The 12,102-nt window shown below is 54.9% G+C and overlaps 1 protein-coding gene across 5 annotated transcripts in view; it reads left to right on the top strand.

The window, feature by feature from the left end:
• DGKZ (diacylglycerol kinase zeta) overlaps positions 1–12,102 on the top strand; it is a 43,082-nt gene that overhangs the window by 9,039 nt on the left and 21,941 nt on the right. For 2 of the 5 annotated variants that reach the window (XM_027072784.2, XM_027072783.2), the window contains exon 1: positions 2,781–3,129. The exons of 1 other annotated variant lie outside the window; for it this stretch is intronic. In XM_027072784.2, the coding sequence (XP_026928585.1) occupies positions 2,969–3,129 (161 nt within the window). In that variant the 5' untranslated portion in view covers positions 2,781–2,968. Of the gene's footprint in view, positions 1–575; positions 869–2,780; positions 3,130–12,102 lie in introns of those variants that run through there. 2 more of the 5 variants (XM_053203240.1, XM_027072785.1) reach the window with 2 other exon arrangements.

Genomic DNA, 12,102 nt, shown 5'->3' with positions numbered 1-12,102 from the left:
CACCAAGCTCCATGAGCCCAGTTATTACTATTGCCCCCCTTCCATCTTACAGATGAGAACACTGAGGCCCAGAAAAGCTCCGAGATATATATTCATCAGTTTTTCTGTTTCTATCCCACCTTACTCCAGAAAGGATTTAACGTGACCCAGAGAAGTAGCCCTCTCTGATCTGATTCAGTAAATGACAGGAACGAACCATGAGCCCACATCTTCTGACTCTGTTCTGGTTACTTTTCTCACTCCACCGCTGTCCCGTGTGCCCACCCCCGGTCTGATGCTGACAGAGGTGTTAAGGAGAGAGAGGTGTGTGGGGGCTAGGCACTGCCCACCATGTAGCCTCATAGTTGTGATGAAGAGATCTTAGCAGGACCAAATGGTGACGATCCGAGAGGCTGAATGGAGAGGAAGGCCAGACTGAGGTTGAGGTTCGGGTTCCAGCCCAGGCAAGCCAGGCGGCTGAGTGGCAGCCTCTGACTCCGGCTGTCTCCTGGCAGCTGGGCTGGGCTTGTCCTCACCTGCCTGCCTCTTGCCCTCCCATGCACCCTCTCTTCCCAGCCATTCTCCTGCCCCAGTCAGCGGAAGGCGCCTACAAGGCCTGTGGTCCTCTTCTGGGGCAGCCCGCTGGCCTCTCGCAGGCCCCCCCCCCCCCACCATCAGGAAGTGCCGAAAGAGGAAGAGAGTCGCCGGGCAGGATGAGCGTACTGGGGGCTGGCCACAGAACCGGGGGAGGCTGCGATGAGGCCACAGCTCTGGGCCCCGCGGAGGCGCTGGGGACAGAAGAAGGGGAACGGCCGGGGGCACTGAGGCAGATGTGGCGCTACCGTTCCTGGGACGTGCCACAGATCCCAGCAGAGGCCCCCCAGACACAGTAGGTACTCGAGGTGGCCCGGGAATGGGCATAGCAATGTCTGGCCCTCTCTGAGTCCTTTATCTGTGGTGGGGGGGGGGTGGCAAAAGTGAGGTTACCCACCCGTTGTCCAGAGGCTCTGCAGAGGCTCAGCAAAGGGCAAAGGGTTCTTGACAGGGTGAGGGGAGTTCTCATGTTTGAATTGCTGCGAGGCAGTGTGGTGGGAGGCTAAGAGTTGAGCGAGCTAGTAACAGGAGGATCTGGGAAGCACAGCCCCCACAGGAATGTGGCGTTGGGTGTTGTAACGCTGTGTGCAAACTCCGTGGGGTCTTCAGCTGCCTCCGGTCTGACACTGTCAGAGCTTGGGGTCAGAACCATTGGGAAACATCCTCAGAGGGAACCATACACCCCAGGAGGACAGTGTCAGACCCATTTGGGGATTTCACTGCCCTCCTCCTGGCCACCCTGGCACCTGTGCTGGCTGGAGGGCTGGTACCCCCACCTCCCTGGTCACACTTTCTCCGGGCCTACAGGAACCTTGAAGGACACTGGAAGAAGTTTCTGAGCTTCTGGGCACTGGTTGTTTCTCAAAACCACAGGTTTGCCCCGAGCATTGGTTATATGTGGCTGGTTAAGGCTGGAAAATGGGCTGCCAGAACCCCAGAGAAGAGGGTGAAAGTGAAGGTGACACAGGATGTGGCTTTGCAAAAGGAGTGCTAGCAGAAACAGCGGGCAACTGATGTGGGCATCGGGGTGACACAGTTTGGGAGGAAGAGGACCGTGTTCTCCGGGTTCCTGGCCTCCCCTTGTCAGCCCTGTGGGGACTGTCAGAAGCTGCCCCAGCCATTGATTCCCAAGCACGTGTGCTGGTTGTGCCACCCCAGTTGACTGCTCTGGTTCCAACTGCTTTCCTCGTCTCTATAGGGGGACAACCTCTGTTGCCTTTGGGGGTGTGTTTGCAAGGCATATTTCTGGGTGAGTGATGTGTGTGTAAGAGGGATGTGGCAACGTGTAACTGTTGTCCTAGGGGGTATTCATGAGTAGGAGAAAGATGTGTACGTCCTCTGTGGGTGTGTATGTTGGTGAATGAGAGTGTGATCCTTGTATGTATGTATGTATGTATGAGTGTGTGAGAAGTGTGCAGGTGACTCCTGTAGTGTCAGAGATCTACAGGATCCACTGGGTATTGTGTTGGGAGAACACTGTGTTAGGAGTGTGTGAAAGGGTTGGAAACAACTGTGAATAGCTGAGGAGAGATTAACTTGTATGAGAAACGTGTATGTTCTTTGCTGGTGTGTGCCAGGGTCACGAAGTGACTTTGGTCCTTGGTATATATATCTGAGTGTGAGGGGCTGGGGTGGGAAGTGTTAGCTTAAGTAATGAGTGAGCCTAAGTGTGTGTGAGAGGCGTGTTTGTTCTGTGTATGGGGAGCACTGTGTGACTTCTGTTCCTGGGGGGTGTGATTTGGGAGAGCCAAGGGGGTAAGTGTGGAGACGGTATGAGTGGTTGTGAGTGGGCACAGGGGGTGCAAGAGAGGTGTCTACACCGGTGTGGCTGTGGGGGGGGGGGGTGACAGCTGCCCTCGCGAGTGTTCACTTGTGACTATGTAGGTTGTTCGGGGAGGGGCTACGGGGAGGAAAAGATCGTGTGCGTCTGGCTGCGCTCAGCGCGGGCGTGTCAGGCCGGAGGAGATAATGTGGGATCCAGGCGGACCAGCCCGGGGGTGGGGAGGCGGGGCCCCCGTGCCCCCGCGCCCCCGCCCCCTCCTGGCCCCGCCCCCACCGGGCCTCCGAGGCATGTTGCGGCGCGGCCGGTGGCCGGCAGAGGGCGCCGCGAGCCGGTGCCGCCGCACAGCCGAGGGGGCGTGCTCGGCGACGGGCAGGCAGCGGCCCGGCCAGCTATGCGGGGTCCTGCGGCCGCGGCTGGCGGCACTTCCTGGAGCCGCGGCGGCCGCTTCCCGGGCACCTGGGCGTGGGACGCGGGGGCGCGCGGCGCGGGGCGGGCGGAACGAGGGCGCGCCATGGCCGCGGCAGGAGGTGCGGAGCCGGTGTGCTGAGCCCCGGCCGCCCGCCCGGCATGGGCGTCTCCCGCGGGCCCGCCGCCGGCCGGGGCTAGGGCCGGATGGAGCCGCGGGACGGCAGCCCCGAGGCCCGGAGCAGCGACTCGGAGTCGGCCTCCGCCTCGTCCAGCGGCTCCGAGCGCGACGCCGGTCCCGAGCCGGACAAGGCGCCACGGCGCCTCAACAAGCGGCGCTTCCCAGGGCTGCGGCTCTTCGGGCACAGGTGAGCGCGGCGGCGGCGGCGGCGGCGGGGTGGGCATCGCGGTAGCGGGCGGATACCGCTCCTGGCACCGGCAGGCGTCCCTCGGCCGTCTCGGGACTGACACCGAGTGGAGGTCTCCCCCGGGCACCGGCGGTACGGACTGACTTGGGTTGGCTCCGCGTCAGGGTCATCCCTCAGCGTCCCGGCACTGGCACCGCACGGAGGTCTTCCCCAGGCACCGGCAGCTTAGCGTGCCTCCTCTGTGGTACCGAGGCAGGGTCAGCTTCCAACTTGCCTGCAGGGAGAGAGAAGCACCTAAGCCCCTTGGCACCAGCAGGTAGGGCCCTCATGGCCGGCCGCTCACCCCTTCTTGGCACTGAGAGAACAGGGCCCCCTCCGAGCCTCCTGGCCACAGTGAGGTGGGGGTCACGCCATCACCCTCCTCCCCTCCGCCCCCCGGGCCTCGGTGGGGCTGTTTGCCTACCATCACTGCATGACATCTGCAGAACATGGCCTCTGTTGATACTGTCACAACACATGGCTGTCCCAGAGCACTGGTTACTGAGCTAATTGCTCATCACTTTAAGCCTCTCCCTGGGATTGGGGGGTGCCTGGCCACCTGTGTTCTATATTGCTCTTAGTTGGTGGAGAGACCCCAGTCTCTGCCTCTGCTAGGCAGTAGGCATCTCTCCCCCTACCCGCTTCCAGCCCTTGCTGGGAAAGGGATGGGGTGGGCTGCAGTCTGGAACCTGTGCTGGCTGTTCAAGCCCCAGCCTGCCCCCTCCACCGGCACACCAAATGTCATCAGCAAAGCCTGGGACAGGGCTTTGACCAGGACTCTGGTGAGGAGCTGGGAAGGGGTGTGGAAAGATTGAGTGCAGGCAGCTCATGGCATGTGTACCAGTGTTGGCTTGGAGCCACTTCCAGCCATGCAGCCCTGGTGTAAGGTGAGGGAAGGTGGGGGCCCATGAGTATCCCACCTGGCTCCCTGGCTTTTTCTTAACTGACTCCTGCCCTTCTCCAATGGCTGGGGAACTTGCAGCCAATTAGCTAAGGACCCCAGAGCCAACTCAGGCTGGACTCTGATCACTTGGAGCCTGCCCAAGGCCTCCCTCTCACTTTTCTTTGGTTGCCCAGGCTTCAAGGCATTCAGCACAACCCCCTCTCTGAGCTTTGCCCTGATCCTTCCCGGGGTAGACTTTACCCACCAATAATGTGGACAGTTTTCTCCTATTGTGCGGGTTGGCGTCCCTGTAATGCTGACCTATGCCCTCTGCCAGCCTTACCCTGGCCAGGGCCCTGTTCTTTGTATCTGTGTCACCAAGCACACCCAGAGATCAGGATTCTCACACTGGCAGATGGAGCTCTGTGGGCTCTTGTGAAGCCACACAGGCTTCAATGTCATATAAAACAGGGCAGGGAGCAAGGCTTTTCATACCTCTGTTTTGTCACCCACAGCCCTGCAAGATGGAGCAGTTTACACCCAGCTCTGCAGGATGTAGTCTCCAGTTTTCGCAGGCTCCGGAGGGGGAGGGAGGGGCTCCACCAGAGGCTTCCTGTCCCTGCCCACAGGGTACCAAGCGTTGAGTTCTTGTGACCTGTGGCTGTGCCGGTTCTGAAGGGCACAGGTTTGTGCATGTAGAGGTGAACTTCAGGCACATTCAGGAGGAAGAACAAGAAGCAAGAAAATCAACAAATGCTTTACATAATTCTCTAACATAAGCAGAACAGGTGTTATTTTTCCATTTTTATAGATGAGGAAAAACACGGGCTTAAGGAGATAAGTAGTTTGCCTAGAGTCACATAGCAAGTAAGAGGCAGAGATAGAGTTGTAACTCTAGTCCAGAACCCTTTCTCTATACCAGGTTCCTGAACAAAACATCACAATGACCTAGGGAGCTTTAGGAAATTCAGATTCCTAGATCTTATCCTTAGCACGCCTGACTCATCAGGTCTGGAGGTTGGGCCTGGGTGTTTTTTAAAGCTTCCCAAGTGTTTCTAATGTGCTACCAAGTTTGAGAACCACAGTATTACATCACTCTGGGGATGGTAAGTGATCTGATAGGCTGCTTAATAAGAAGGAAATCAAACAGCACCTCTGGAAGCATGTAAGGAGTGTCTCTGCATAGTAGCACTGTGCTGGGGGCACTGGGGCATTCAGAAATTAATGTATTTGGAAAACCAAGTAGAGTCAGGGAGAGGGCAGTGGAGGAAAAGACCTCCCTGATAGTCCTGGGAACTCCCGAGAATCAGGTGCCCACTGAGGCTGACCCCCACCCCTTGCTTTGATTGGAGGGAGGGGGCAAACATTTGGAATAGTGCACTTGCCTTGGGCACTGCCCCTTTAATGTTTTTTATTTGGTCCAGCCACGTTCGCTGGTTGCCCATCTCAGGTAAAGGTCCCGGTGCCCCAGCTGAAGCCAGCGTCCCCGTCTTTTCCCTAGGCTCCGTGCTCATCCTTAACCAGGCTCTCGTGCTTCTCACTGGGTTTCCGCCCTCTGCATTCCCCCTATCCTGTTCCCCTTCCATCCAGTCCACACCTTAGAGCTTGGGGCTGAGGGACCTGCTAAGTGAATTGTCAGTGGCTAGAAGGGAGGACCGAGGATAACAGATTGCTGGTGACTGCTAAAGCTGGGTTGGGAATTCTGCATTCGGATCTTGGCTCAGTGGTTGAGTTCTATAATCGGCACTCTGCTGTGGGCTTGGGAGGGGTAGTGGTGGTATATGGGCCGCGTGTTCATCATTCCTGATCTGGTCAGGTACAACGGTCTCTGAATGACAGCCTCTTTTGCATCTTCCTTAAAGAGGCTTGTCCTTGAAGCCCATCTCAGACCCCTACAACTGGCTTCACCCTCTTGAAACCTGGGGAGCAGTAAGAGTCCCTTCTCTTTCAGCGCAGTAAGACAAAAAGCTAGGCCATGATCCTCCCAAGCTCCATCCCACCTTATGGGTCCTTGCTGGGAACCATCAGCCCCTCCTGGAAGAGGAGGTTATAGGCCCTGCCCAAATCCCAGAGCATATGGGTTTTCTTCCCTCTGTTCTTACCCTTCAGATCCTATTGGCCTAAGGGCGGGGGGGTGGTCGGTCAGAAGTGAGAGAGAAGGTGACTCTGTCTCCTCCTCATGGCCCACCTGGAGAGAGGACTCACTTATCCTCTGGCTCGGTCCCAGCAGCCTGACCCAGGGCAGGTCATGCAGCTTGTGGATTAACTGGTTTTGCACCCCAGGGGCATCAGAAATTACCTGGCACTTCACAAAGGAGCCTGGGCCTACAGAGCCCCTGGGAGCCTGATCATTGGCTCTGCCAATGTCATTCATTCCCAGAGGGCAGGAAATGCACCTGTGGAACAAGTTTGAAACAATAGGTCCCATTCAGAGGTGATGCCGCATGGCCCAGAAGTCCAGACTGGTAGAGGGTGCCCATTGGGGTGCCTGAGCTGGAGTTTGGGTTGATTTTGCAGTGGTTGGGGAGGCACATGTTGAGGGATGCCTCATGCAGAGGCGAGAACCCCTGTCTGTGGCACCAGGATATCTGGGAGCAGAGGAACCTCTTTGAGTTGTTTGTCTTAGGCTGATGCTGGGAGTGGCCCAGGTGTCCAGAGGACCAGGTGCAAGCTAGGGTCCCTGGGTTCCTACCAGTTTGAGAAGAAAAAGGGACCCCAGTGGCTGAGCTGTGCATCAGTTCACCCAATTCTGCCCACCCACCATGCAACATTGTGTGCCATTGTGGATCCATCTGAGGTTGGGAACCAGGATAGGACTCTCACAGTCTTCCTCCGCTGCCACACACCCACCAGAGTCTCTCTGGCTTACAGGTCGGGGGAAGGGTTGGGCGACTCTTGTCATTTTGTCTCCTGCCATACTCCCAAAAGGTCAAATCTCAGGATACAGAGCCACCCAGCTGGCAAAAGAGAACAGGAGAGTGTGTGTCCTCCCAGGCAAGGACAGAGAAAGGACTGAGTGACCCTAGTCAAAGAAAGCCTAAGTCCTGGGCAGCTGGAGGTAGGGGAAAAAGAATCAGACTCTCCTCAGCTTCCTGGAGACCTCTCCAGAATCCACCAGTCATCCCCCAAGCAGAGGAGGAAGTGAGTGGGCATATTGGCCCTGAGGCTTGGCCTGTGCTGGGCTCTAGGTGAAGCAGGGGTTGGGTCCCTATATCCCTACGAAGGCAAGAGAGAATTTTAAGGTCCAGAAGCTGATGGGCAACTTGTCCTTGCAGTATTTCTGTAGCGACACAGGGGGGCGACAGCTACCCTTGTGGAGAGGGTGGTGGGAGGGGAGATTCTCCTTCCAGCTAGTCCACTTGTACCAAACACCTGCTTTGGGTGGACCCACGGATACCTCCTACTGGCGAGTTACCTGCCACTCTGGCTGCCAGGGCCGAGCCAATCAGAATGAGGCAGAGGGCAGGCTAGGCGGGAGCTTTCACATCACCTGGCCCAACCCTCCCTCTCCCTAAAGATTGAGGCCTGGTGATGTGGCCTTGACTGGGCCAGAGTCTCACAGATAGCTAGGGGTTACCTGGGACTCCAACACTGGTCCCCTAACCCCTGTATCATGTCAATTTGTACACAGCTCAGGACCCCACAGTCTTCCTTGCTTTCTGAGGAATCCTCATCTGGTGCCTTCCAACCTGCCCTCCTCCCTTCCCCCTCTGCCTCTCCTTCTGGAGGCTGCCACTGCCACCTGAGCAGTTCTGTACGTCAGCATGGGAGGCAGTGTAGATGAGAAGAGGGAGCACCTGCCTCTAGGCTCACCAGCTCTCCTCGTTCCTGGGCGAGATTAGTGGGTGCACCTCTGGGTGCTACCAAGCACTCATTTCTTGCTCCCCAGAACTGCTTCCTCAGTTTCCTTTGTGGAGCCCCTGATACCCTTAGGTATCAGAACTGCCTCCATAGTTCTCAACATGGGACCCGCCTGGCATTCTAGTCACAGGTATGAGCCTTGGAAGGCAGTTCTGAGTGGGAAGAGTGGGCAGAGCAGTGACCAGATGCCCTTGAGGAGCAGTCTGTCATTGATCTTTGTTTTTTCCCCCTTCCTCAGTTGAGACACCAGGGACTTGGTTAGGTGATGGAGAGCAGGCTTGAGTGAGGTCCAGGGCTCCGTGGCTGAGGGAGAAGAGGGAGAAGCTGAGGACAGGAGCCCTCCCACCCTCCCCTCCCCTCCCCTCCCCTGCATCCAGGTGAGTGATGCACCAACTCATCTTCGGCAGAGTTAACAGACGCCCGAAGCCTGTAAATCTATCCGGTTCGTGTAATCCTTGCAACACTCTTGTGGTTGGCTTTATTCCCATTTTACAGATCAGAAACAAAGGCTCAGAGAGGTCGGAGGCCTGGCTCCCGCTGGATCTTTTCACAACATAGGCCACCCTACCTACTAGCACTCTTTTCTTCTGTTTTATTTTCCCATCTCCAAACTGGTAGAGCCTATAAAGGGGTTTGAGCGCGCTGTAAGATTAAGAGATTTTTGTCTGGTATGGGAGTGGAGTGAGACCCATGAGATGTTCTTCTCCTAGACCCCAAGGGAGAACTGCCACCAGGACCCTAGCTTCAAGGCTGGGTGGGAGGCCCCTTGGTAATGGGACTGTGGGAGTATGAGGGAGAATGGGTTGTAAAAGCAGATTGTCATGTGCTTCCTGGCTGGGTGTGGAGTGGAGGGGCAAGTCTGTGATCTTTCATCTTGCTTTCAAAATGCAGGTTGCAGAAGACTCGAGAGATTTTCAAAGGAACCCTTGATATTGCCCTGAGGTCACTGGGTGGCCTGCGGCCTGTGGCCTGGGGAGAGGTGCTAGGGAAGAGAGCACAGTGCACTGGGTCTCATTTGTACTCAGCATCTCACGGCGAGAGGTCTGAAGAGAGAAGGGCCCCAGAGCCCTCTCCCTCCCTTTCAGAGACCTCCTCCCCCTTGCGCCTGGCACAGTGCCAGTCCAGAGCTCCCGCGTAGAGGCCTCTCCCCTGCCAGGGCTGAGCCCGATCACAGCACATGCCAAAATAGCTGTCTGGGAGCCTGGGCCTGCACCACCCACGCCCCGGCATCAGCATCTCGCGGGTTAACAGCTTGCCTGGCTCTCCGCCCCCCCTTCCCCAGCTTGCTGACATTTTACTAAGGCGGGGGTGGTTGTGAAAGGGAGCAAGCTGGTTCCTGCTCCCCAGCCCACACAGACACCCCACTGACACAACCTGCCACCCACTCACCCTCCTCTGGAAGACATCCTCTGGGGGGAGACCTTCCGGCCCCACAGACATGGGGTTCCTACCATGAGACAGTGAAAAGGACACAGCTGGGGTTCCATGCCACTGTTGAGACCCATACATGGAAGACCCAGGGTGACCTGAGAGAGCTGTCTTTTTTTTAGAAATTATTTTAAAACTCGGGGCACCCGGAGGGCTCAGTCGGTTAAGCATCCGAGTCTTGATTTTGGCTCAGGTTACAATCTCATGGTTCGCGGGTTCGAGCCCCGTGTCAGGCTCTGTGCTGGCAGTGTGGAGCCTGCTTGGGGTTCTCTGTCTCCTCTCTCTCTGCCCCTCCCCTGCTCACTCTTCCTCTCCCCCAAAAATAGATAAACATGAAAAAAAATTTATTCTAGGGGCACCTGGGTGGCTCAGTTGGTTAAGTGTCTGACTTTGGCTGAGGTCATGATCTCACAGTTCATGGGTTTGAGCCCCACATTGGGCTCTGTGCTGACAGCTCAGCCCAGAGCCTGCTTTGGATTCTGTGTCTCCCTCTCTGTATGCCCCTCCTCTGCTCACACTCTCTTTCTCTCTCTCAAAATTAAATAAACATTAAAAAAATTTTTTTAATTTATTCTATTCAGAAATTATTTTAAAATCTTTTAAAAAGTACAAATTATTTTATAATTAGAAAAGGGGCACCTGGGTGGTTCAGTCAGTTAAGCATCTGACTCTTGGTTTCAGCTCGGGCCATGATCTCATGGTCGTGAGTTCAAGCCCTGCATTGGGCTCAGTGCTGTCAGTGAGCAGCCTACTTGGGATATTCATTCTCTCTTTCTCTCTCTCTCCCTCCTTCCCTCCATCCCCCCCCCCTCCCTCCTCTCCCCCTCTCCCCTTCTCCCCCTCCCTCCCTCTCTCTCTCTCAAAATAAATTTTTAAAAGAGTACACAGAATAGCATAGCACCTACCACTTAGTTTGGTGAAATCTTATCACTGTGCCATGTTTACTTTAGATAGAGATGGGAGCCCCATGTCTCCCTCCTCAGAGGAAACCACAATCCTGATTTTTTTTTGATGTTTGTATTCTCGTGTCTTTTAAAATTTTTTCCTGCATAGGCATTTATCCACAGCAACATATAGTACTGTTTTGTGTAGTTTTGCACTTGATTTAAATGGTATGCTGTACATATTCTGAATTTAGGTTTTTCTCTCCAGGTTGTTTTGGAGATTTAACCATTTTGAAACATGAGCTCTGATGAACCCATTTTGATTCCTATATACTATTCCTTTTTGTAACTGTATGGCAAGCTGTTTGCCCGGTACCCTCCTGATGGACATTTAGGTTGTTGGCAGTATTTTTGCCATTGCAAGCAATCCTTCAGAGACTATTCGAGTACACAGCTCCTTGTGTGTTCAGTCTACCAGCGTGTGGTTACAGAGTGGTGTTATCTTCCACTTAGATAGTGGTTGCCAAGTTATGCTCCAAAGTGGTTGTCTTAATTTTTAGGCCTCTGGAGTTATTTCCTTTCTTTAAAGTTTTGGTCAACTGAAAAACTGGTTACAATGAACAAGCTTTCAAGCTCCCATGAGGAAGACAAGGTGCATTTTATCCCCGTTTATCAGATGAGGAAATTGAGGCTCAGACACGATAAGAGACTTGACTGGAGGTCCTCTAGCTGGTCACATGCAGAACCCCTCTGGACCTTTGAGTCTATAAACCCTCACAAACGTTCTGTCTCCTGCAACCTTTCAAAGAGATTTTAGACACAGTATCTGCCTCAAAGGCAGGAAAAAACCCCTCTGTGTGGTGCATGGAAGCAGGGCAGGGGGCGAGGGGGTGCTGGGGCTGACAGGTGATTCTGAGATCTTCTAGGGGGCGGAGGAGGGAGCAACACAGACAGAAAGCTCAGAGAGGGAGTTAAATTTTGAATGAGGGATACGGCATAATGCTGCTCTGACAGATGGGGAATGGAGACCTGCTACAGATATAGGAGAAGGCAACAAGATGGACCAGTCACGAGGGAAGAAGGACTTGGGGGCCAGCGGAGAGACTGGGAGACATATCAGCAATCCCATCTGGGCTCAGTTTCAGTGTGTGCCTCTGAGACACAAAAGCTCAGCCCAAACCAGCAACTCCCCCACCCAGTGCTGGCAAGAAGGCCTCAGGAGCTGGCCAGCCTCTGGGTTGCTGTGCCTGAAACCCTTTGCTCTCAGTTTAATCCATGAGACTAAGCCTGGACCATTCACTTTTTCCTCCATTCACTCATCAAACCACGTCCTGCACTTCTAGACCCTGGGGATGCAATTATGAGCAGTTCATGGTCCCAGGAGCTCACAGTTTGGGGGGTGAGGGGGAAACAGATTTGCGGACTAGCGCTGATGGCCGAGAATAACTGAGGGAGGGCCTGAGCGTGGGAGCTGCTAACCCCCCGGGAGAGGGGGCTGGGAGGAACTTTCCACCAGAGCCCATGTCTGAGCCAACTCTGAAAAGACAAGAGGAAAAAGATGAGAAAGGTCACTAAGCAGAAGAGGGGAGTGGTATTCCAGATAGACTGCTGGGTGCCAAAGGCACAGCCACAAAGAGACCTACTAGACGTAGAGAGAGGGATTTCAAGAATGGCCCTAGAGCAGAGTCCGAGTTGGAATCCCAGCTCTGCCACTTACTAGCAGCAGCCTGTTTGACCACAGGCAAGTTATCTCATCTCTTTGTGCCTCGGTTTCCTCGCTTGTAAAAAGGAGATAATAATACTGTTCATTTTTATGAAGTTCAATGGGTTTATATTTGTAAAATGCTTAGAACGGTACCTGGCACAGAATGAGTTATG

This window comes from Acinonyx jubatus, chromosome D1 (assembly GCF_027475565.1).
Source record: "Acinonyx jubatus isolate Ajub_Pintada_27869175 chromosome D1, VMU_Ajub_asm_v1.0, whole genome shotgun sequence".
NCBI classification, from domain to species: Eukaryota; Metazoa; Chordata; class Mammalia; order Carnivora; family Felidae; genus Acinonyx; species Acinonyx jubatus.
The sequence above is the reverse complement of the archived record's forward strand: the minus strand, read 5'-3'. Positions and strand labels throughout refer to the sequence as shown.